Source organism: Mixophyes fleayi, chromosome 6, assembly GCF_038048845.1.
Source record: "Mixophyes fleayi isolate aMixFle1 chromosome 6, aMixFle1.hap1, whole genome shotgun sequence".
NCBI lineage: Eukaryota > Metazoa > Chordata > Amphibia > Anura > Limnodynastidae > Mixophyes > Mixophyes fleayi.
Window position 1 is genome coordinate 24,798,759 of NC_134407.1, and position 26,432 is coordinate 24,825,190.

General features: G+C 39.7%; 1 protein-coding gene across 4 annotated transcripts; it reads left to right on the forward strand.

Annotated features, from left to right (window-relative positions):
- The first annotated feature begins 257 nt into the window (after positions 1–257).
- Positions 258–26,198, forward strand: DPYSL4 (dihydropyrimidinase like 4). 4 transcript variants are annotated; one of them, XR_012693335.1, is made up of 15 exons: positions 258–606; positions 4,739–4,827; positions 5,466–5,650; positions 6,264–6,428; positions 8,258–8,319; positions 8,407–8,487; positions 9,525–9,593; positions 9,700–9,820; positions 11,810–11,966; positions 15,852–15,993; positions 17,379–17,549; positions 18,982–19,161; positions 22,600–22,771; positions 23,674–23,818; positions 23,998–24,085. XR_012693335.1 is itself a non-coding variant. In XM_075216044.1 (14 exons), the coding sequence occupies exons 1-14, from the start codon at positions 265–267 to the stop codon at positions 24,087–24,089; spliced, it is 2,028 nt and encodes a 675-aa protein (XP_075072145.1). In that variant the 5' UTR covers positions 258–264; the 3' UTR covers positions 24,090–26,198. The 4 variants fall into 4 exon arrangements, 3 of the variants coding, with proteins under 3 accessions (XP_075072145.1, XP_075072146.1, XP_075072147.1); XM_075216044.1 differs by lacking the exon at positions 23,674–23,818 and having other exon boundaries at positions 23,998–26,198; XM_075216045.1 differs by lacking the exon at positions 23,998–24,085 and having other exon boundaries at positions 23,674–23,972.
- Positions 26,199–26,432: the final 234 nt, after the last annotated feature.

Consider the following 26,432-nt stretch of genomic DNA (forward strand, 5'->3'; position numbering starts at 1 on the left):
TTTCGTTTTGTTTCAGTAATTATTGCAGCCTGGTTTTGTCACACTATAAGACGATACTTTGTGTTTTCTCAGTAGTTCAGCACCACACACATTGGACAGTGCAATCGGATCTAAAAGGAGCCGCCATCTGGGCTATAACCTCAGGGGGATGTGTGACACGTTGTAGACAGAGTCCCTTTCTCAAATTGAGCCTGGCAGACCAGGAGCAGACTTCACTTTGGATTATTTTAGGAGACATCCTAGGAAGCCAGCAATCCAGCAGCAATGGCAGAGAGGAGTAAGACTGATAAAGTAGAGGGAGATGTCCCCAATTACTTCTCCAAGCTCGGTTCCGAAAGTCCCAAACCCAGGCAGAAGTATGGGGGCATGTTCTGCAACGTGGAGGGGGCATTTGAAAATAAAACCATCAATTTTGATTCTTTGAGTGTTGGGAAGAAAAGCAAGAAAATAATAATAGACGGGTGCACTACAGGGGCTGAGGGGCTGAGTGAATCCGGGAGTGACACCAGCAGTCCCAGCAGCATGGATGGGCTGGGGGCAGCCGAAAAGGTGGATATCCAGGGAACTGCAGCTGGCAAGGGGGACCAGGCTCCTGCAGATACCCAGGTAAAAGCGCCACTTAGGAGACGCAACTTAACTTTTTTGGTAACTTTTTTCCACTAGACAGATTTTTCTTTATAACTGTGGAAAAAGACTTCAGTCTGTGGTTTTATGACATGTAAGTGACTGCTATATTGTATTCTCTACATTTATATCATTCATCATCATCATCATCATCATCATTTATTTATATAGCGCCAACATATTCCCTAGCGCTTTACAATACATTATTTAAATGAAAGTGGCAATAATCAAGTCACTGGACTCTAATGTTAATGGTAATTGTCTGGCTAATCTCCCCCTTTTAGATAGGGAAAGTACAGTATATGGTAATTAGAAAAGATGGACCGGATGCTGGTTGAGTTGAATGCATCGTTTATTTAGAATATGCCTTTAAGCGTATTTATCCACAACATTTATTATTTATCTGTATAATTATCTGTATAATGATACATACATGTGACAGTGTTGGTGTCATTACATGGTGGTATAATGGTGGACTGGCTTAGTTGATATCTTCACTATCAGCATATTAACCCCTTTCCTGCCAGGTCTTACCAGGTGTCAGAGAATCCGTGTAGAGCAGCGAAGAGGTTAACAATAACATTTTATTATGAAATATGTCATTGTAGCTGGTTCTGGTATTGGAATTAGGCAGTGATCTAGTGCCAGGTTGTACCCTGCCGTGCGCACCGGTGCTGTGCGCTGGAGAGGGCGCAGGGTCACCCTTGCCAGAGATGTCTTTTGTTTGCCCTCTGGTGGGGGGGAGGTGGGCTGGCTTCAGGCCCTAGGAGAGGCCTCTCCGGGCTTGCTGGCTGCAGCTTGCAGGATGAGGCATTGTAATCAAGGATTCGCTGGAACAGGCTAAGAGCTTCCAGCGCAGGGGGAGCCACCCAGCCTCTTACAACAGAAGGAGCAGGGACACAATCCCCCCCACCCCATCTCAGCCCTCTGACTAAGCCAGCAGAGCACAGGGATATAGGAGCCTCGTACCCCAGGACCCCTCATCTGCTGTCATCTGGGACCTCCACCCAGCCAGGATGTCATACCAAGGGAAGAAGAGCATACCTCGGATCACTGTAAGAGAAAGGAGGGGGGTTGGTATGGGATCCATTGCAGGGCTCAGATAGGACAGCCATGATATGAGATTCGCTCCTCTCTCCATTGAGGGCCTTTTAAAACAACATTATAGCGATCCTGTACACTGCTGGGTTAGATGAGGGGCTCTGCTGGAGGTGCTTATAGGACATGTACCCTAAGTGTGTGCATGCATCTTCCTAGATGACAACGGGACCAGAATCACCCAGCATAGATATTCAACCAAGACACAAACTAACACATAGGCAGCATGTATAATATACATAGATGGATGACGTTGCTATATACAGGTTTTATTGGTGTATATAACTATTTTCCTTTTGTTGCGTTTAATTTGCGATTTTTTTTTTGTAATGCGTCTTAGGCGTCCCATTTACAGAGGTGTTTGTGCAGTTTTCTGTTATTTTGTGTGCGATTTATTGGATGTTTTATGGGCCCACCCAGGCCACATCAAATATTTCCTATTCCCATCAATGGTGAATTATGGTGCCTGACAGTGAGACATTGAATCTGGGTCAAATGATTCTCAGTTTTGAATCCATATGAATCTGTTTATTCTGTTAAGGATCCAACAATAAAGCTTAATGTATGCAGGGAAAGGGGCAAATCATTTAAATTGAGCCAGTGCAGTGGTTTAAAACATAAAAATGATCGTGTCCAATATCTCTGACATAGTTATACAACAGCACAATGATACTCCCAGCAACAGTAGTGGCACATAAACAGTTAACCAACCAGCCATAGTAATTAGCATGTATCCAAAGGCAGAGGTTTTTTGTAAATAAGTACATTTTAATTATTTTTATTATATTATATATGTGTGTTTGCACTAGCATTGATTTATGGTATGATCTACATCATCTCTATAGCTCCCCTTCGTATCCCAAGAAGATGTTTCCTATTTATATTTGTTTTATTTCATAAAAGGTTTGGTCGGCCCTCCAATGTCTTCTAGCTGAGGAGGATGTAAACATTGTGTAATATCCTTTTCTCACTAACTTGGACCTCAATATTTAACGGACTGTAGACGTAAAATATTTTGGTTTGAGCCATTTGATTTTTAATAGTACTGTACAATACAATTATATAATATCATATTATCTGATCTAATATAATATTCAGATCTGGATTTCTGGGCCTAGGGTGGCAGGGTGTGGCATATTACATCATTATTATTATTTTTGTTTTGTATATGTTGAATATTAATAAATTCTTATTACATATTGTCATCAGCATCAACAATTATTTATATAGCGCCAGCAAATTCGGTAGCGCTTTATATGTCTCTATGAGCTGTATTATTTTCATGTATTTATTTTATAAAGATTGATGTGGCCGGACTTGAGATGATGGAGAACAATATCTTGTCTTATATCGGATTATATTACATGTACAAAATAAATAGACGGCTCCTGGCTTCTAATGCATTGTCACTGTTTCCCTAATTTAGCAGCAGCCCTTCCCTTAGCACTGTAACAGTACACCACTCCTAGAATGACCCACACACAGTCCTTAATGCTGAGGATAGAAGACATCTGCCGAATATTTTGTAAAGGATCCATAAGGGTTTGAGTCCCATTGATGATACTTTCCCTCTTAAATAAGGTGCTGTGTCATTTTCCCATTGACAACACTCTAGTTTTGATTGAGTGTTACCTATATCAGTAATGTCTTATTAATGGCTATATAATGCTGCCAGATAATCAAGCATATTGCATGACATTATCTGTAAATGGGCTTGTCACATCACCCCTGGGAATTGTGGGTATTGGGACCTAATGTGCTTCTGTATTAAATAATGTACGTCACTGTATTTTGTGATTTGAGGTTTTTCTTTTCTCTCTTTAGTTTTTGTTATTCAACACAGTCTTGTGGAGTGTATATTTATTTATTTTGCATATACCTTTAAAAAATAGTGGTGTTATGCTTTGTATACATTGAATTTCACAGGGCAGTCTACAGTTTTTTCTTGGTATAAAAGTCCCTTATCTGCGGATATTTTGTCTGTGGTTATTGTCACTTTACACTCGGTTGTAAAAATAGGTAGCGATGTTATCACTAATTAGCTTATAATAACAAAGGGACAGTCAACATAATCTCTAAATCTTAAGAAAATCAGAGTAGTATTATAAAATTACTGAGCGCTATACATTTACTTTGGCTAATGCTGGCGGCACAATCAAGCTGGACAATTTCATAATGTTTGAGTAAATTGCCCTGAAATCATTCCATGTATGGGGCCAAAGCAATTACACAGGCTGATAAAAAATATTTGTGATTATTTGGATTTTTAACAGCCATTCTGGTAAATCTGTGAGTGATTGCATGTGATCCTGTTGTTTGGCCCTCTCATTAAAGAAATCATCTATGCAATTTGGCTCTCCACATGTGTGTCCAAATTGGGCACAGATCCGTTCGTTCAGTGATCAAACCTCACCTAGCCATGCATGGTCACTTTAATAATGATGACACATATAATAGTCAAGTATTGCTGGTTACAGTAACCACTACTTAATTAATTTGGGGTCCATTTGCAAAGTAGCAAATATAGCAGAATATTAGCTGTAACATTCCTGACAAAATAGGCCTAGTATTCTTGAAAGTTTGCTACTTAAATCAATTCAGTTTACCGACAAAGGCTTCACTTTCTGTAATTCTGTTAATGGTTAAAACAGAACAGCACTTTGCGAAGTATAATCCTACAGTGAACATGAGAAGCTGGTTAAATCATTGCCCTAATTACAAATTTATGTATACAGTATGTTTTTCACCCTTTTAATGTCAACTGCTTTAGCAATAATATTTTTGGAGTAAATTTAGTAAAGCTTCTTAAAAGTAAAAGTGGTGGTGTTGCTCATAGCAACCAATCAGATTCTAGCTATCATTTTCTAGATAAATGATAACTAGAAAGTAACTGGTTGCTATGGGCAACACCTGCACATTACCTTTCTATCAGCTTTAGTAATCTAAATCTAACACTCTCAAACTGATGTAGACATGAGGCTGAATATTTGTATAACAAGTCTATTATCTTCTGCAGAGTGACAGACTGCTGATTAAAGGAGGGAAGATTGTAAATGATGACCAGTCTTTCTTTGCAGACATATACATTGAAGATGGTTTAATAAAGTAAGTAATATTAAATAAACGTAGTTTGTCACAATTTGTCTGTTGATGTTGCTGGATAATAAGATTGTTTATTTGACGTGTTGCTCATACCAAGGCGTGTTCTGCCTTCACCGGCTGCTGTGCATCCCTCACAACACTTTCAAGTTTCGAGTGATGAGACATAACCGATTTCTTGAGTACCTAATGACAGACAGGTGGACTGGGCAAGTGTAATAGTTGGCTCCATGCTTTCTGCAAAACACACTGGGCCTGAGTCATTAAGGAGAGTAAAGCATAAAAAAATGAGTAACTTTGCACCTGGGCAAACCCATGTTGCATTGGAGGGGGAGCTAAATTTAAAGGACAGATTTAAAGTTGGGGTAGGGCATGTCCAAGATCAACTTTATATTTCAGTGTAAAAATAAAGCTGTCAAGTATTTGTGTGCTAGATGAAAAAACAGCCAGTATTTAACTAATGTGCAAAATAATAAACTAATTTGCACCCCTTGCATTGTAACATGGTTTGACCCGGAGAACATTTACTCCTTTTCTTGCCTTACTTTCCTTAATGACTCAGGCCCACCGTGAGCAACAATATAACGTTGGCTTTATAGAAATCCTTTGGAATGTTAATTAGTCTCTTTCATTGTTTTGTCTAGACAAATTGGGGAAAACCTGATTGTCCCTGGCGGGGTGAAGACAATCGATGCTCGTGGGCTGCTGGTGGTACCTGGAGGGATAGATGTCCACACAAGACTGCAGATGCCCGTCATGGGAATGACTAGTGCTGATGACTTCTTTCAGGGAACCAAAGCTGCATTGTCCGGTGGCACTACAATGATTAGTGAGTATACAACACAAACATATTTATGGTCTGTTGTGCTCTGTGGATATTCTTTATGTTCATTTGTGACTTTCTTGTTCTTTGTGTATCCTGACTATTGTATTAATGGATACATAATTGTTATGAAGCTAAGATCCCTTGTTTAAGGTCAGATTGGATTTGACACACAGTGAACGCCCCTCTAACCATAAATAAAGCTAGACGGGCACGCCTCATTTCTCTCTCACTCTCAATGACTAATAATATGATCTGCAAACATTTGTATCCATTTTTCTACTGATATTGTTGAAAAACAACATTTAAACTTAAGTCATTGTCTGCAGAGCTGGTTTCGGGTTAACTTTATTGCAGAGTGCAGTAACATTGTTGTCGTAATGTGAAAACTCACTGGATACATGCCACCTAAAATATACAGCTCACAAGCAGATAGGTTAGAAAGAACTTAAAACTGCCGATGCCTGGTTATTCAAGACTGTGGGGTTTCAATTTTATTTTTGGGCAATATTTATTTTCAGTCTTATATATAACAGAAAGGCACAAAGCTTGTTTTGGGGGCGTCTAAGACTCGGGGAAATATATCATTTACCAGCTGAACATATCCTTTCTGTTGCAGTTGACCATGTCTTTCCTGATGTTGGAATGAACTTGGTCACCGCATATGACCAATGGAGAGAATGGGCTGATGGGAAGGTGTGCTGTGATTACTCACTACATGTGGATATCACATACTGGCATGAGAGTCTAAAAGAGGAGTTGGAGGCGTTGGTAAAGGACAAGGGTGAGTGTGACTTATTTTTTAATATTTTAAGTAGATGGGTTAGTATCAGAGCACTATGTTGTTAGCGCTCTTAAGCTAATGTTCATGTTTTTGTATCCAGTTTTGAAGTGGGTGGGGATAGAACAACCTGTAGCCAATCAGATCATTAGAATTGTCACAGCATCAAAGTGCATTTCAGGAGATCATTGTGTCTGCTCGTGTGGTAGGGCAGTGACATCATACTAAGGGACAACGTCATGATTGGATGGAGGATGGAGACACACAGGAAGCAACAAACAGTATTGGAACAAGCAGAAGCTCCCATGAGCACAGAGTAAAGATATAGGCCTCACTGACAAATTGATGCAGGAAGGTGCAAATACAAAAACAAAGCCCCCAGCACACTGCTATGAACCAGTAAACAAGCTGCTATTCTAATTGTACGCAGAATGCAGAATTCTCATTACACACATTTGCAAAAGTATGATAAGTCACCCGACCCGTCAAGGCGCTGCTGCTAAAAGGGTGGTCCTTTGTCTAAACAATGACAGAACGGCTGGGGCAGAACGGTGGCTAAGTGATTAGCACTTCTGCCTCACAGCACTGGGGTCATGAGTTCAATTCCCGACCATGGCCATATCTGTGTGGAATTTGTATGTTCTCCCCGTGTTTGCATGGGTTTCCTCCGGGTGCTCCGGTTTCCTCCCACACTCCAAAAACATATTGGTAGGTTAATTGGCTGCTATAAAAAAAAAAATTGACCCTAGTCTCTCTCTCTCGCTCTCTCTCTCTGTCTGTGTGTGTCTGTGTTAGGGAATGTAGACTGTAACCTCCAATAGGACAGGGACTGATGTGAGTGAGTTCTCTGTACAGCGCTGCGGAATCAGTGGCGCTGCATAAATAAATAATGATGATGATGATGACAGTCCATATATTGGGTCATATATTCATGTGTTTATAAATTGAGAGCTAACTTACTAAGAGGCACCCCAGGAACCTCCAAATGGCAATAGAGAACCAGCACTCCCCATCAGCTACTGATACCAGACATGCCTCTCAAACAACAAAACAGAAATGGGATTTGCTCAATCAATTTATAGGTTCACAACAGGTGCTTGAAAGGGTGGGGATATCCTGAAAGGCACAAATATAGAAAAAAAATCTCCCCGCAACACTGCTGTGACCTAGTAATAGAGCTGCTACTGTACTTGTACATAAAAATGCAGAATTCTCAGTTACACACATTTGCAAATGTATAATAAGCCACCCGCCCCGTCAAGGCGCTTCTGCTATTAGGGTCGTCCTAACTCTAAACAATGAGAGTCAGGAGCAGCTCTATATGAAACAAAGTTGATACAAACCAGCTGTTTACATTTTTAAGGGAAAGGCGTACCTCATCCCACTTTACATTTAAACAAAATTGCGGTAGAAAATCAAAATAAGATTGAACACTGCATTTTAACTGACTGATTCACCTATACATTACATGTTGAATCGTATCATACTCATTTGCATATAATACAATGGCATTAGTATAAGCAATCATCAAAGGAGAAAGTGGAGGTGGATACAAAAGTACAAAAAACAAAACATTAAGGGGCATATTCAATACCGTTATTACGGTAATCCTGCGTGGAAAAACCGTTAATACGGTAATTTACTCGCTGGATTTCAGCGAGAGATTACCGTATTAACGGTAATATTTTTTCCGCGCTCGAACTTTGGAACAATTGAATACCCCCCTAAAAGTAAGAATTTCTGGAGAAAATATGTAGAGCTCTTTTGAAACATTATAGAACTTTGTTCATTCTCATTGCACTCACGTTGTTTCTGTTTATTTCCTTTTGAAGGTGTGAATTCCTTTCTTGTATTTATGGCATACAAAGATCAATACCAGTGCACAGATGCCGAGGTACTGTGTAATATAATCACTTGCCTAGGTAAGGTAATATCTAGTTTGTTTTATTAAGCCACTATGACATGTTTGTTCTATTTGCAGATGTACGAAATCTTCAGCATTATCCGGGAACTGGGGGCCATAGCACAAGTGCATGCCGAAAACGGTGACATCATTCAAGAGGTACGGTTATCCACTATCACCGTAGCACCCAATGAAGGGTTTGGCAACCTTGTAGCACCGTATATGCCTACTGAGGTGTCACGATACTTGGGGATATGTAGCTTACTGGTTTCAACACTACTCACCAAAGAGGTGCAGAGTCTAACGTGTCCCAGGTCTTCGCCAGGAACCCCCGCAAGGGAGTATGGACTTCGCTGCGGGAGACACGCAGGTCGCGGTCCTCAGAGGGAGCAACCAGTGAAGCGATTAGAATGGAAGAGGTGTCAGGTGGTCCGGGTCTAGCCGTGTAATCAGGAGATGCCAGAAGGGGAGTCCGAAACCGTAGTCAAGAGCAAGCCGGGTCAATTATCGGAAGCACTGGAGATAGAAGAGGAGTCAAACGAAGCCTGGGTCAATTCACAGGGAGCACTGGAAATGGGGATAGTCAGATCAAGCCGGGTCATACACAGGAATCACCAAGATGCAAGAACTCTGGAAGCTGGAGATTAGGACCTAATACTCTGGCACCCTCCAGGTGCCAGAGCTAACATTATATACTGTGTAGGGGCTGGCCTATAATTGGTGGTGGTGATGCTGAACACCACCGCCGGAATCAGTGAGAAGCGTCCCGTTGCTAGGCAACGGGACGCGCGGCCGCCGCCGACTCGGAAGTGCAACCAGGCGCTCGTCAGCAGGAACAGGCGTCCGTTCCTGTGCGACCGACACAGCACGGGGGCGGCGCCTGACATGAGGCACGTGCCTAGGGAATCACTGTTCAAGGGGCATCAGATAGACATCTCTATTTTTCTTTATATTCTGATTTATTTTGCCTGTTGCTATAGCAAAAAACATATAATAGGGTGTTTTGACCTAACAGCTGTTGTTAAACTACATTTCATGACCTGTTATGCTTGTCTAACCCGCACCTGTTAAATGTGATCTAACCACACTAAAGTAATTCCTGTCCTGGAACATAATGAGTAAAAACTGTAACCACGAAGCTGAAACTTTTACGTCCCCAAGTAATTTATTTTTATTTTATAATTTATGATACGCAGGAACAAAAGCGTCTGCTAGATCTTGGCATCACGGGACCCGAGAGTCACGTCCTCAGTCACCCCGAGGAGGTAATGAGAGTGTTTCATTCTTTTTTCACACTTGAAGCTTTTATAACTGATGGTTCTACGACCGTGTTGGCAGATGCGGCGCTTGACATGATTTCTGTTCCTACAGGTTGCGGCAGAGGCAACTTACCGTGCAATCACCATCGCCAAGCAAGCCAACTGCCCCTTGTACATCACGAAAGTCATGAGCAGAGGGGCCGCTGACGTGATCGCTCAAGCAAAGAGGAAAGGTGAAAACACAATACACAATTTTAGCAACATATTTTTCATTTAAGCATTTTAATGAGTGCGATTTCCTCTGCTCGTTGTAGCAGAAAAAACTCATTTTATAATTGTTTCGGAATTAATTATTCATGTTTGTTCCTTGAATGTGCTCAGGAGCAGATTTTCATTCATTATAAATAAATACACCTGTATTTGATCCCCTGACCTATACAGAAACGAAATTATTTATTCTGGCATGCAGAACCACTGTTCTGGTGATAGCCATGCTGTAGACTGAAGAAATACCCAGGAGATGGCAGCCTATTAATTCACTAAAACCAGCTTTAATCTTGAAGTGACTTCGGAATGTTACTAGTTCCAAGTGAATTTCTAGACAAGCGTTTCATGAATGTTGGTTTAGCAGCCAAACTGTCCGCTACCACTGCGTGTAGGTGATGGGTGCACCTTAGTGTGGAGGTGAAGATGCCGCGGTCTTGTAGTGGTTCCTGATAAGCAACTTGAAAGGTCCACATTAAACACTGAAGAGACTTCGGACTGCTCGCAAGATGGCATCTCCTAAAAGCAGTTGCTTGTTTTTAGTAAGGGTAAGGTATTGTAGCCACAATGTAGAACTGTAGACGGCATGAAACATCCCTACCTTTATGTAGTAAATATTACATGTCATTGAGGAATTCCAGGATAGGATTTACGGTCACCATGGTATACAGGATACTGTAGAGGATATGCAGACCACAGGTAATGCTGTTCACCAGTACAGCAGCTGCTCTGCAAAGGAGTAACTTCCTGTCTTGTAAAAAACAGACTTCCGTCTCCCTGTGACACATACAGAAATCTTTCTTGATCCATCGTAGTCTACATGGACCCCTCCAAAAACAATAAACCTGATAGCTCCCCAAATGGTCTATTCTTCAATACTAGCCAAACATGGGCAGCCAGTGTGGGAAAATACTGATGATTGGCTGCTGGTAAATGGCAGTGTAAGGGGCTCTCGTCTTTGATCATGTAGGATTGGGGATTCCAGGGGAAACAGAAATGATAGGGAGAATTCTGCTCAGAACACTGAAGACTAACTTCTGTGGGTGAAACATGCAAAATGTTGTTGTTTTGACAATTTGGCTAATTTCTATAAGAAATAGGAATAATGATTATAAATGGCAGCAGGATTCTCAAAAGTACACAAATCAAATGTATCCCAAACATATTAATTTCCAGAGCCATAAAGTGATTACAATATTGTGTACCAAAGGTAAAAAGAGCTCTATATCAGTTCAGAGAAAATCCACCAGAAAATGGGTATTAATAATAAATACTTATATAATGAATAACAAGGAAAACTGGGAGATACAAATCAATAAAAAAAAATGTTTACATCCATATGACAAGACAGTGTATACAAATTGTGTATAAATGTGAAAAAAGAAATACATTTTATAATATTTATATATATTAGCTTGAGTAAAATGATGTATAACAAGTCCAGTGCAGATGTATTATTTCTCTGAACTGATATAGAGCTCTTTGTATTTTCACTTACTAATGTATTTTGTATATATTGATGAACTCACTGAAGCTTATTTATAAAGGCAGTGAGCAAGAATATAACATATAAGAAAACACTGACACTTTTCTCCATTTAAAACCAGATACAGTGTATGTAGGACTTTGTCCAATATCTTACTATTATCACTTTTAGTAACGGACAGTCAGATTCATCCTTTATCAGTCATTAGTCCTAAAGTATATGTAGAATAGTTCAGAAAAACAATTGCCGGATTAGTTGCTATGATTACAGACAACTAACAATGGTGGAGAGATAAATAAATGGGAATAACTTGATTTTCCTTTGTGTAGATTAGGTTTTATGTCTTATGTCATTATGTTTTTTTTATAAAGATTTGTTATTCATGGTTTTCATTGGTAATTTGGCTGTAACAGTTCTGTGCTTCACATGGACAAGAGCACTGGTAGATATCTGACTGTCTTGTCCTTGATAGGTACGGTAGTATACGGGGAGACGATAACAGCCGGCTTGGGTACTGACGGAACGCACTACTGGAGCAAGAACTGGGCAAAAGCTGCTGCTTTTATTACCTCCCCACCAGTCAGCACTGACCCTTCAACTCCGGACTATCTCAGCTCATTACTGTCCTGGTATGTATGTGTTACTTCTTCTATTCATTTCTGGTGGTTGTGATAAGGAAGATTCTGTTCATCCATCTCAATGAATTATTTAAATGACCTGTTCTATAATATAACCTGTAGACAGGGAGCTAGATCAACAAGATGAGTGAGACCCACTGGGACCTAAAGAGATCCTGTGTGTGGCGGTCTCTCTTTTCCTTCAGTTTGTACGGAACTAAAACTGCTTTGTCGTATAGTATTATTAACATTGAGGTGATCTGGTAAAGAGTAACAATGAGGAAATTCACCTTCTGATTTCAATCACTGTTAAATGAGTGCCTGTGTTCTTCCTTCTATTAATACAGGGGTGCAGTGCCCCTTTTTTTTTAAACAAAAAAACTAGATATAAATTACGCTGAATTAAAGCAAAATAGGGTCCAGGACACCTGGCCAACCTGCGACTCTCTAGATGTCATGAAACCATAAGTCCCAGCATGCTTTGTCAGTAGATAATCAGCCGATAGCTGGTGGGGCATGCTGGGACTTGTAGTTTCACGACACCTGTAGTGCCTTGGCTTGGTCAGGCCTGACATGTATCTAATGTAGACTTCTCTGCAGACTGAAGATCTTCATTATTCATGATAATATTATGGACTCTGAATTAAGCAACCATTGCAAATAATAAAGACATTTCTCTTCCATCATTCCATGTGTAGCAGCCAATATAAGTGAGACATTCTGCTTTTCCAGCCCATATTGACAGAGACAGGTTGCAGGTTGTTACAGTATGTAGTGGATTACACCAATGCTTGTGATCAATTATACAAGGTCAAAGGTGCACTTAAGCAGAGCTCAGTCTCCGGTAGAATTATAGAGCCTGGATTGGGGAAAACATGTCAATCCCTTAATCTCCTCCTCTTGGACATCTAATAAGAACTATCAGTTCAGTGGCTTCAGCTTCCTGGATCAAAGTAACAGAATGCTAACTGCTGAAATGTAACAAGCTGTTGTCAGACAAGCACACTTTAGTCAGAACTTCAGCCCTAACATAAGCCTCTATCTACTCCATATATGCCTACTCTCCCGGGATTTCCGGGAGGCTCCCGAATTTCGGGTTGACCTCCCAGGCTCCCAGGAGAGCAGGCGCGATTTTGCGGCATTAAGCCACGTAAAGTATCCATAAAGTAAAACCACTGCTCGTCGTTACAATGTATCAAAGACTATTCAGCTGAATAATAAATAGATTCAATGACTGTATAGTTTATAGTTACTTAAATATGTCCACTGTGTTCTCTTATACCCCTCTGCAGCAGGTTGTCATGTTATGAGAGAGGTTCTTCTATAACAGAGTAGACAAGGAGTGACTAATAGCATGGCAGACCTGCTGTGATCTATGTGGCTTGGTTCATACACAGCGGCAGACACAGCCGCTGAAAATATTACAGTCTCAACTTTTTTATTTGTATCAGAATCCATCGGTACAGTGTCCAAAAGGATCTCACCCAAGGGGAGTGACCATCTGTAATGTGGGGCCGAGTTTGTACGTTACTTATTAACAGTTGCAGTGGAACATCAGCTTAGCATTGAACAATGCAAGTTATCTAAATAATTCATAGCCTAAAATTAGCATTTTAGCGTTTACTGGTCCATTAAGAGACTTTATTTGGCCTTTCTATATTTTATTGAGTATGGAATGAGCCGGTTTGACATGTTTACAAAGCTCCAGCCCACCAGTTTACATATCATTCCTACCGCCCAACATTCTAAGTTGTTCAGTTGCAGATGGGCTGCAGATGATTTATGACAAGTCCCTGTAGGTCCTTTAAGAATCTTTAGGGGCTGTAGCCCAAATCACCAGCGCACTGCGTTCCAAGTAACCACAGTTGGGCTGACGCAGAGAAGAACGTGCACCAGTTTGCACAGCAAGCGCATCTTATGTGAGGTCACTCTGCTCATGAACAAAAAGTGGGTGCACGCATATGCGTCTAGGCAGATATGCCGCGGATAGGTAGGTGAACGCATCTCAGGATGTGTACAGTCTGCATATGGATGGAAATTTGCAACTTTTAAGTGCTTTTTTTTTTTAAAGATTAACCTACTCCCACACTGCAATTAGCTGTGCATCAGAACTAGTTTGCTGAAGGTATAAGTGTTAAGCATTCAGCAGAAGGGGGAGTGTAAGTATCTGGTGACATTTCGGAGTGTTGGGAGCCCTGCAAACAGTGTAGGGTCCGGATTGGATTAGATCCAGCATTTCCTTCTTCTCATAGAAGCTTACAGGCAAGCTACTATTAGATCCAGATAGTATAAGATCTAACATTTTCTACATGTATTAATAAACTGTACTATAAGTACTTTTTCTACTTTTTTGTGCTGCTCCATAAAAAAAAAACCACAGAACAGTACTGCACCCACAATAAAATGGGGGCCCCCAGGCAACAAATGCTGAGATTGTAGAAATATATACAAGTCAATATAAAAATATCCCCATTCATCACTTTGCATATTAAATACGTGTGTATTAAATCTTGCTGACGGTTTGAATTGCTTTTTAAATTTCAACCGGCGCAAATTGTCTCATGTCCCAGAGCTGTCACTGGCTCCTAGAGGCTGTGTTCGTATGGGTATTGGTTGACTCCACAAAGTGGCTGCCTCCACTGTTTGTTGACTATGGGTTTATTTTAAATAAGTTCTGTGGTGAAACAAGGTATTAATATCACCCTAACCAGCCTGTCCCTCATTTCTCACAAAATGTGGATTATAGCAAGTATGTTTTATAGCCCTTGTTTTTGTTCCCCAACCCAATAGAATACAACTGCAGTGTCTAATTACATGTGGCTAAGGGGACATTGTATCTCATTGTAAATATGTATATTGTGTATTGTATATCGATGACGTGACAGTGAGGTTGTTATTCATTGTATTTAAAATGAAGCCAGGGGAGTTATGGGTAGGGACAGGTGCGGGCTGATGTCCGTCAGCCCGGGGGGCACACGCCGCACAGGCGGCCGCATCACATAACACGTGATGCGGCCGCGTCATCAATGACGCGGCCGCATCATGTGTCATGTGATTCGGCCGCCTGTGCGGCCGCATCACATTGATATTACTTCCGGGGAGCGGGCGGCCCTAACAGCCGTGATTCTGAGCGGCCCGGGGGGCCGATGCCACCCTGCCCCCCGGCCCAGCCCGCCCCTGGGTAGGGATCAGGTTGAAAGATACTGGTGGGGCTAAACTAATTAGTATCCATTGTTCTCAGAAGACTATTCCAGACAGGCCATCTAGCAGGGGAGGTTCTGTGGAAGGACAGCTCATCTTCACTCCCCTCTCCAACCCCTCCCCTAGTCAAGCACTGACCAATGTTTAAGGAGAATAGGTCCAGGGATTTGGCCAGAGAGGGGAAAGCTCTGTGGAAATTAGCCCGTAGATATAAAGAGCGACTCCAGGGGGAAGGGGGGGGGTGTTCATTCTGGGATTTCATTCATGGAAGGTGCAAGATCTGGTTTTGAGTTGTCGTTCTCTACCAGAGTCTACATATGCAGCTGAGAGAGATCCATGGGTCGTCAGGTCTGAACAGCCAGGTGACTGTAATTCCTAGTGGGGTAAGGGACAGATGATGTGGGAAACCTGCCTGGCATCTTTTTACTGTGTGTACATAATAATCTAGTGATTGCTTTAATTACAATAAATGTATTGCTTTACTTTCTAACTGCATTTGCCTGAGTGACTATACGAATCCTAAAAGGTACTGGGTAGACTTCCCTGGCACAGGAAGGCACCCGTGGGTGGCCAGCCAGCGTGCAGTAGGTAGCATTGGGCCAGATAAAGCCGGTATCTTCACAAGTTTGTTTCTCCACCATCTTCTGCAGTGTTGAATTTGAGCTGACTGATTGGTATTTCTCCATTTTCCTGCAGTTCGGATCTCCAGGTAACAGGCAGTGCGCACTGCACCTTCACCACAGCGCAGAAAGCCGTCGGTAAGGATAACTTCACGCTCATACCAGAGGGGACGAATGGAGTAGAAGAAAGAATGTCAATTATTTGGGAAAAATGTGTGGTAAGGATAATCTGAACTTTCACTTATTAGAGCATTATTTAGTTATTGACAACATGTCCCATTTCATGAACATCTTATTTTCCACTACTAAATTCACCTGAACTCATTACATAATTGGTCTAAATGACTTGTTACACAGTTGAGACACTTCCTACCACACAACCCTTCCGCAGTTAAACTAAGGAGTAAGTGAACTTCGTGCCAACTTATGCCACTGACGGAACCCTAAAGTGTTTAGTCTGTACATCAGCTAGTTGACTAGGCCCATGTGAATTCTCTCCAAAAAAAAATTTAAGAGTAACTTACTCCCACTTCCTACTGCAATCAACTGTGCATGAGAACTAGTATGCTAGAGGTATAAGTACTAAGCATTCAGTGGCAGGGGGAGTACCAACATGTTCATTTCTAGCCCTGCACTAAGACATCCGTGACAATATGTCTGACCACACTAAAAAGTGGTCCCCAAGCAACTATTAAAAACAAGCCTAAATCCACCTGCATCTTCCTGCCCACCTATACCTGGTAACCATGCCTCATCAAACCCATCAGTTATCTATTAACAATAAATTGTTCAGTCACATTAGCCACCCCATAAACCTACACAAGGAAGTACATAGCTGCCCCCACTGAAACAGCAATATCCGTATAGAACGTCAGTGCATCATATCTCACTCCTTATAGCTAAGAGTAGTTAAATTTTAGTTCCTTAGGAAATCAATTCAATCATTCATCATCATCATCATCATCTATTTATCTATAAAGCACCACTAATTCTGCAGCGCTGTACAGAGAACTCATTGACATGAGTTCCTGACCCATTGGAGCTTACAATCTAAATCCTCTAACATACACACACACAAATTGAGAGAAACTAAGGGCAATTTAATAGCAGCCAATTAACCTACCAGTATGTTTTTTGAGTGTGGGAGGAAACATGAGCACCCGGAGGAAACCCACGCAAACACGAGGAGAACATACAAACTCCACACAGTTAAGGTCATGGTTGGGAATCGAACACATGACCCCACTGCTGTGAGGCAGAAGTGCTAACCACCGAGCCACCGTCATTCTTTAGATACCCAGACCAAGTGACGCTCCCTTTTTACTCCCCAGGCCAACCTCCTACACAACAGCCGGCTCATCGTTACTGCCCTAGTTTAGAAGGTCAAAAGGCCATAGAGGGATTTTAGCTCGGAGGAAAGTAGCCGATTAGCACAAAACATACTGTATAGGTGCAGTAAGCTTCTGTATACTTATATCATGTAGGGACACCATATTAACAAGAAAGGACGAAGAATGTGTAACATATTATATATAGATTTGTGCATAGCTGATTTTGTACATGAACAAATAAACGTTTGTATTTCATCTCTTCCCTATTTCAGACTTCTGGAAAAATGGATGAGAACGAGTTCGTTGCCGTGACCAGCACAAACGCAGCCAAGATTTTTAACTTGTATCCCCGTAAGGGAAGAATCGCAACCGGCTCAGACGCTGACCTAGTTATCTGGAATCCAAAAGTGTTAAAAATTATTTCTGCCAAGACCCATAATCTGGTAAATAACCGATTTACATATCTAGCTGCTAATATTGTAGTATTTGGGGAAAAAACATGAGTAATAGTATGTGAAGGCTAATTATCCAATCGGTTAAATTAAGACCACAGTCAGTTATAGAATTCAGTATCTCTTCCAGCAGAATTATTGGATGTCAGTCTTTTCAACTGAATGTCATTTATATTTTTTCACTATAAACTTCGACAAATACTTAGTAAGGTTGCTAGTAAAATTACTCGATTATTTCTGTCCAGACAAATAGTAAAGTTTTCAAAAATCACAAATGTATTTTCCTAAAAAAAAAAATCAAAAAAAAAATCTGAGTTATTTACACTGTTTCATTAACTGAAGTTTATGGTCACATCGAAATTAAAATGTAATTATTTCATAGTTATCAATGAGTTCATTTTATTATAGTGAATCTTAGTAAATTAAAAAAACATTAATTTACAGGTTTGTAAACTTTATTAACGGAAACACTGTGATGTTGAAAGAAATACTTTTAACAAAGTAATTAAAACTTGTTCATTTTGGACGCAAATATAGGATATTTTTTAAATGAAGTATTCACAAGAGCGTTCAATAAATTACTGTTAAGAAGTATCTTTCTAAACGTAATTTCATGTCAGAAATACATTTGTTGTTTGTGGATTCTCTATTAAAGGAAAACATGTTTAAATACACATTAAGCCATGTGTAGTAGCTTAATTCTATTTGTAAATTTTACTCTATATATTGTCCTGTATAATGGCCTTTTAATATGTTCAATGTGTATTCCAAATGTACACCTTTAAATAGACCAGGGGGTATATATACTAAACTGCGGGTTTGAAAAAGCGGAGATGATGTCTATAGTAACCAATCAGATTCTAGCTGTCATTTTGTAGAATGTACTAAATAAATGATAACTAGGGGCCTGATTCATTAAGGATCTTTACTTGAGGAACTTCTTATTTCAGTCTCCTGGACAAAACCATGTTACGATGCAAGGGGTGCAAACTAGTATTCTGTGTTCCACATAAGTTAAATACTGACTGTTTTTTCATGTAGCACACAAATACTTGATAGCTTATTTGTACACTGAAATTTAAAGTTGATATTTGTGCGCTACATGAAAAAACAGTCAGTATTTAACTTATGTGCAAAACAGAATACTAATTTGCACCCCTTGCATTGTAACATGGTTTTGTCCAGGAGACTGAAATAAGAAGTTCCTCAAGTTAAGATCCTTAATGAACCAGGCTCTAGAATCTGATTGGTTGCTATAGGCAACATCTCCACTTTTCCAAACCCGCAGTTTAGTAAATAAACTCCCATGACTCTTCAATGAAAGCTTGGAAAGGATTAGATGACGCAGTGGGAAGATGAGACAGAATTATATACTTGAGTGAATATAACGTAAATAAGTAAAATCTATGTTGATTGTTGCCAGGCTGTTGAGCTGAACATATTTGAAGGGATGGAATGCCACGGGGCGCCGGAGGTTGTAATAAGTCAAGGACGGGTTGTGTTGGAAGATGGAACACTCCATGTGAACCAAGGATCTGGGCGCTTTGTTCCAAGGAAAACTTTCCCTGATTTCGTTTACAAAAGAATTAAAGCCAGAAACAAGGTAAGGACAGTTAGTATTATATGCCACATTATATATATATATATATATATATATATATATATATATATATATATATATATATATATATATATATATATGCCACATCCAATAGCATATATATATATATATATATATATATATATATATATATATATCTATCTATATATATCTATATCCTGGCATCCCTCTTCTCATTAAATTGTTTGGCAGTGCTCTCCCGGTGACTTTAAGAACAGAACATCATACATAACATGGAAGATTATTAATACATTGGCTGTAATTAAGCTCTCCAGTTACTGGGCGGGGGGCTGGCTGTTTTTTATAGGCTTGGTCTGCAGTTCTTTCGCACATAGAATTTGTTGTTGCTCGTCCTCCCGCAGCCATCTCCTACATGACAGATTGGATGTGATAGGTACTACAGCCCTGCAGCTAGACTAGTCTGGAGAAATCACTATGAATTAATGTTATTCTCAGAACTAGGAACATTTAGGATTTGTCCCTTTTTAACGTTCCGGCCCTCAGTAAGTGCAAGAATAAGTGAAGTATACAGCGGCTTCGGGGGGTGTTCACTGCGCATCTCTCTACCTGTAAATCAGTCCGTAGATTTCCTCTGCAAGCACAGTCTTACATTTATCAACACTTACCTTATCTACCCCACTGTCACTCTCTGCTACTGTGTGCTGCAGTTTGCTGTACAGTAAAATTGTGTCTTTAGACGGGTTGAGTATGTCTTAGTGGTGATGAGAAGCCCGACGCGTTTGACACCTACAAAACAATTCCAATTTGAGAAAAAAATGAATACAATATAAACAGACTTACCTGAAAACCGAACATCCAGATTTCCGATGGCAGCGCGTGCTGACGGGCAGTCATTCCGAAGACCCAGCTGTCCGGTACTTCAGTTTCACCTCACTGCGCCCTACATTAATGTTAATTTAAAGCGGCAATGTCTGGACCCCGCAGGCTAAGTCTTTAAACACTAAACTTGCGGGGTCCAAACATTGCCGCTTTAAATTAACATTAATGTAGGGCGCACTGACCTTAATAGGCCTCATGTAGTTGGACACTATCACTGTTTAAAATGTAAATTGTGTCAGAATAAAAGGCACATTCTGCATGGCATGCTGAATTGGACGTCCTCAGCTGTGCATCATCATTATCAGTTCATATCATACATCAGGGGGTATACTCACTAAAGTGCAGGTTTGAAAAAGTGGAGATGTTGCCTATAGCAACCAATCAGATTCTAGCTGTCATTTATTTAGTACATTCTACAAAATGACAGCTAGAATCTGATTGGTTGCTATAGGCAACATCTCCACTTTTTCAAACCTGCAGTTTAGTAAATATACCTCCAGAAGAACACCCACAAGAGATAGGTTTCCTGACAGCGTATTTGCGTCTGCATCCAGGTCTAAATTGGTTGTATTTTCTTGAACACGCCCTTCTTGTACTTTGGTTATGATTGCATGGCCCTTCCCTCCCTGATCAGCCTTTATAATCATAAGGAGTCGAATACGGAAGGTGCTACCGACTTTGCATACAGCAGTATAAGTCCTTTTATGGGGGCATACACAGTAGTGAAATTCGTATTTTACTCTACGCAAATGGACTTGCGTCCATCTCTAAATGAGGCCCAATGTGGCTAGAAAACTGAGCTGTTTAACACTATTCTTTAAATTACAATTTCAATTACTATTCTTTAAATTCTAATGTTATAGGGATTGCACCCCCTGGTGGATTGTGCTTGATCATATACATTTATTAATATTATAATACTTTTCAAATAATTTTAGGTTCAGTGGTTAATATGTTTCTCACTTAACTTTATGAATATGAATTATGTTTAAAAAACCAGCAGCACAGAAAAGAATCTTCACCTTAGTGGAATTCAGGGAATACAATATCCTATAAAGGAACAGGATGATGGTGTTTTCATTAGCTGGATTGAAAAATTGTATTGGACCCATATCCTCTTGTACCCAACCTATCGCTATCCCCCATCCCCTTCCTCCACATCCCCCTTTTATATCCTGGTTGTATTTCTTATAGGCCAAATAGGCCCATTCATCATCACCATTTATTTATATAGCGCCACTGATTCCGCAGCGCTGTACAGAGAACTCATTCACATCAGTCCCTGCCCCATTGGAGCTTACAGTCTAAGTTCCCTAACACACAGACTAGGGTCAATTTTGATAGCAGCCAATTAACCTACTAGTATGTTTTTGGAATGTGGGAGGAAACAGGAGCACCCAGAGGAAACCCACGCAAACACGGGGAGAATATACAAACTCCACACAGATAAGACCATGGTTGGGAATTGAACTCATGACCCCAGTGCTGTGAGGCAGAAGTGCTAACCACTGAGCCACCGTGATGCCCTCCTCGTTTATATCTTGGTTGTATTTCTTATAGGACAAGTAGTCACATTCCCAAGGCAGCATATCATCATTTTATTTTTCCTTTTTCATTTTGACGCCTGGTCTCTACCAGCCGTCTCTTTGGGCAGAGTGACACAGGTATATGTTGTGATCAAGTTTGGGTATAATTTAGATTATTATTATGTATTTAATTATGTTTAATGCTTAGCATGGTATCACCCCCAAAACACAGCCCTTCTCCTATTGTTCTCTTCCAAAAAAATCTATCCTTTTCTCTTCTATCTCCTCCTATGACCTGGGAGGGTTTTCCAGTCACAGACAGTCCACGGACATCCACCATATCAGTGCTGATTTTGGTTAAAAAATAAAATAAATGTAAACTATGATACAAGGATGATATAATATAGTGAAGGAGTGACAGAATAGTAGTAAGTGGTCCAAGGAATTAATCTGATTGATATTTTGGAATCAGCAACTGACTTTTTTCCTACTGTGGGGTATAATTGGCATCTGCCTCAATGAAGGGCAGGTTAACTTTTCTGTGCATAAATACAGACGTTAGATAATGTTGGACTTTTTTAATTCACTTTCTATGGTAATATATTGAACAAAAAATGATTTATATTCACATACCTATTCAATAGTATAAAGTAATGCACAATATAATAATCCCGGAATCTCCACAGTAGAAGACCCAGAAAAATACTTAGTGGCAGCTTTTCCCTATCCGTTGCATTTGTTAGAGACTCCATAAGATACCCTTTTGGGTGTTAGATCACATCATAGGAAGTATAAGCATTGACAAAGCATTGCAGCTCACATTGGATCCAACGTTAAGTATTTATATGGAGATTTAAGGCAAGAGAGAATTAGGTCAACTCATTATATATTCTAAGTACTCAGGGCATTAAAATGTTACATTCTGGGAGCACACAGCCTACTGCATCAACTATTAATCACATAAATTGTCTCTATCTGTAGAAATGAGAAGATTTGTTCCTATTCCATGTCTACTGCAGACAATAAATTCTAAGACTTTTGTTCCCTGGTTTAGCTGGCAGAGGTCCGCGGTGTTCCAAGGGGATTGTACGATGGACCCGTCCATGATGTGGCGCTAACGGCTAGATCTGCAGCCCTTACACCTACCGGAAGGATACCAATCTGTCCGGGAAAGGTTCAGATGGGGCCAGTTCGGAACCTGCATCGATCTGGGTTCAGTTTGTCAGGTAAGATATCGAAAATGGGAAAAAGCCGTTTAAATAGCGCTTGTAAACACAACATTTTGTGAAAATAATTCATTAGAGGCTAAAACAGGCACGTCATGGGTCCTTAGGCCTCGATATTGCAATTTTTACGGAGTTACTTTGTGCTGTGCAGGGCCTGATTAAGGGTGCAGGCCGCCCTAGGCTAATACACTTGTAGCATGCCTTCCACGTGGTAGGTAAATACCTACTTACATCCGGCTTCCTTCACCCTCCCCCCCAATGTTTATCTTCCCATGTTTTCGAAACTCAGCATCATTTGGCATTTTAAAAGGGTCACAGCAATCTGTCACTCAATTCATTTTCATTAAAATCAGAACTGTATAGCAGATACGCAGCCATGAATAAATAGGGGCCTGATTCATTAAGGATCTTAACTTGAGAAACTTCTTATTTCAGTCTCCTGGACAAAACCATGTTACAATGCAAGGGGTGCAAATTATTATTCTGTTTTGCACATAAGTTAAATACTGGCTGTTTTTTCATGTAGCACACAAATATCAACTTTAAATTTCAGTGTACAAATAAGCTATCAAGTATTTGTGTGCTACATGAGAAAAAAGTCAGTATTTAACTTATGTGCAAAACAGAATACTAATTTGCATCCCTTGCATTGTAACATGGGTTTGTCCAGGAGACTGAAATAAGAAGTTTCTCAAGTTAAGATCCTTAATGAATCAGGCCCTAGGTCCCTAGGACAGGTTATACTCAGACATGAAATTATGCTACAGTTTTCCCTCGATTTTACTCTTAGTCGAAGGCTGAATTATGCCCCAGGTGACTTGTCAGCTCTTGATCCATCTGAATATATGCAATGTTGTAAAAAAAAATAACATAAGATAAAAAAAAATACCCTCTTTTCACAGATTTGAAATAAAATAATACCTGCACACAGTCCTGATTTTATTGGAACAGTCCCAATATTTGTTGGCTCTAAAGGCCGTGGCCTGCCAGAAGAAGGGCATGCTCTCGTTAGAAATGGGCACGGCCTGTCCATGGTACAATTCAAAAGTAAAATGTGATTTTTTTTTTATCATGGTTGTTGTTTCATTCTATGCCCAAAATAAATGTGATTCCATACTCATAATTAACATTTTAGTAAAATGTGGCCCTTTGTTGTACATGATATAGAACATGCTAAATAAACAGAAGTCACAATAATAAACCTCTGTCTACATGTTCTTTTGCAGGATCCCAAACCGATGATCATATTCCAAGACGCACTACTCAAAAAATTGTAGCACCCCCTGGTGGTCGTTCTAATATTACTTCCCTTTCATAGTACAGTACTTATTCTTGTCAGAGTTGTGTAACAGCGGAGAGGAAAATCACAAGAGTCTGCATGATGATTTTGTGAACAAAAAAAATAGATCTTGAAGCAATGTTCTCCATTGACCCTCATCCACATTTTGTGTATGGAGTCTAGGAGGGGAGTTGATTAACCATATAGAGGGAGATAAGTACTGCATTATTGTTGAGACTAGGTATGACATAGACATGCTGATGAAACATTGCATTTTAAAATGCACCTGTCCCCTACAAACAGTAGAGGCAGCCATTTTGTGAGATGGACCGGGATTCATGAGAATGAAGCCTTATCAACTGACATCACCAAGGCAGCCATTTTGTGACTTGAACCAATTCAAGCAGCAGAGGCAGCCATTTTGTGAGCTGAACCTGGATTCACGAGAATTAAGCTTTATCGGTTCACTAGAAATCAGTGACATCGGTGAGGCGCCATGTTATTGGTTTCTAGGAAACAGAAGACAGCATTTTCTTGAATACTGGCTCCGCACGCAAAATGGCTGCTTCTGCATTGTGTACACGACCGGTTCACTTTAACGTTATTGCACTGATTTATTTCATTTTAAGGGGGGAAATAAACGTTGCCAAGAAGAAAGTGTCATATTGTGATATCTGGATTGCCAGCATGTTTTAGAGAAGTTAAAACTCAGATTGCTACATCCCAAGTAACAAAATGCTAATGTAATATTTAAAGTATATGGTGGTTTTTAACTTGTAACCAAAGTTTGTTTCTGGAAGAAAGTAAATCTCTATATATAACTCTATTATATAAGCCATGTAATTAGTGTTATCTAAAGTATAGTTTGCGTGCATGTGTATAACCCAAAAACAAACAACTCTGCCGTGGTAATTACCTTAAATATACATATAGACAAATGCTGTTTCCTTTGGTTAAACTTGCACCTTACTGAAGCATCCTGAAAGGTCGATTGTCAAGTGTCTCCTACAAACTAACTGGTCTTGGATAACTGTGAAACACATACCATACATGGCTGCCTCGGTACATTTAATGGCAGTTAGTATAAAATTATTAAACTTATTATCAGTTCAAAAATATACAGATACCAGTAAAAAAATGGAGCTCCCACTGGTGCTACTAAAATCAGTAATTTATATGGACCACGTAGGTCATGAGTCCTTATATTTACATTTGGAATATGTCAGAATTTTTTTTTGTTGGGGACAACATTTTTAACCGTGAACAGATCTCATATACTGGAAAAACACTCAATGGGTTATTAACACGCACCAAGGGGTATATTTACTAAATATTTGAAAAAGTAGAGGTGTTGCCTATAGCAACCAATCAGATTCTAGCTGTCATTTTGTAGAATGTACTAAATAAATCATAACTAGAATCTGATTGGTTGCTATAGGCAACATCTCCACTTTTTCAAACCCGCAGTTTAGTAAATATAGCTCCAAGGCTTTTATATGTTCTACCACTGCCACGATGAGTGACTATACTGGTGCTTTAATATTTCACATAGCTGAAAAAGGGAATAAATACTTAAAAAAAAAAAATTATTGTGTCTTTTGTAGTATAGTTCTAATAACATATTTGATAAGAATCCTTGGTTTATTATAATTTTTCTATGTAACAGGAAACAATATTAGATCTCATTATACAGCAAATTGAGTCACAGTAAGAAACCATCATCGTCATTGTAAAAACAAGTGGACTTAATACATCTCCCAGTAACAACGTGAACAGAGCAAAACATTGGTTACATCATTTCTTGTTCGCTGTAAATGATCATTATCACGTAGGAAGGATGGTCTGGATTTTACATGTGACCATATGTTTGTAATATTCCTAAAATTCAGCAGTTCAGGGTCATGTTCTTGATTATTTTGTTAGTCTGGTTTGAATTTTATTATTGCTGTGAATTTATTATGGCCTCACAAGCCAAAACATTTCGTACCGAAGGGCCCTTCTCTAAAGCACATTGAGCTGGAGATCTACCACCGTTAGCAGTTAGTTATATTTAGTCATGGATATTGTTTATAATATTGTCAAACTATGCATGCTGCAGTACTATTACTTTTTTGTTATTTGTTATGAATAAAGTTTGTTGAACATTCACTTTATTTGGCTTCGATTAGCAATTATGAATAAAATGCTTACGGTTGATAACATAACCAATATATCTTAGTCTTAACTCCTATGTAATACATAATAAAAGACACCACACTTTCTTGTTGCCAAAATAGCTCTTATTTTATTTAAAATATCCGTAACTGTTATGGTGACGGGAGAAGACTGTACTTGACCTTGTCCATCTATAAGCGCACCCTTATTTCTGAAACTTAATGGGAT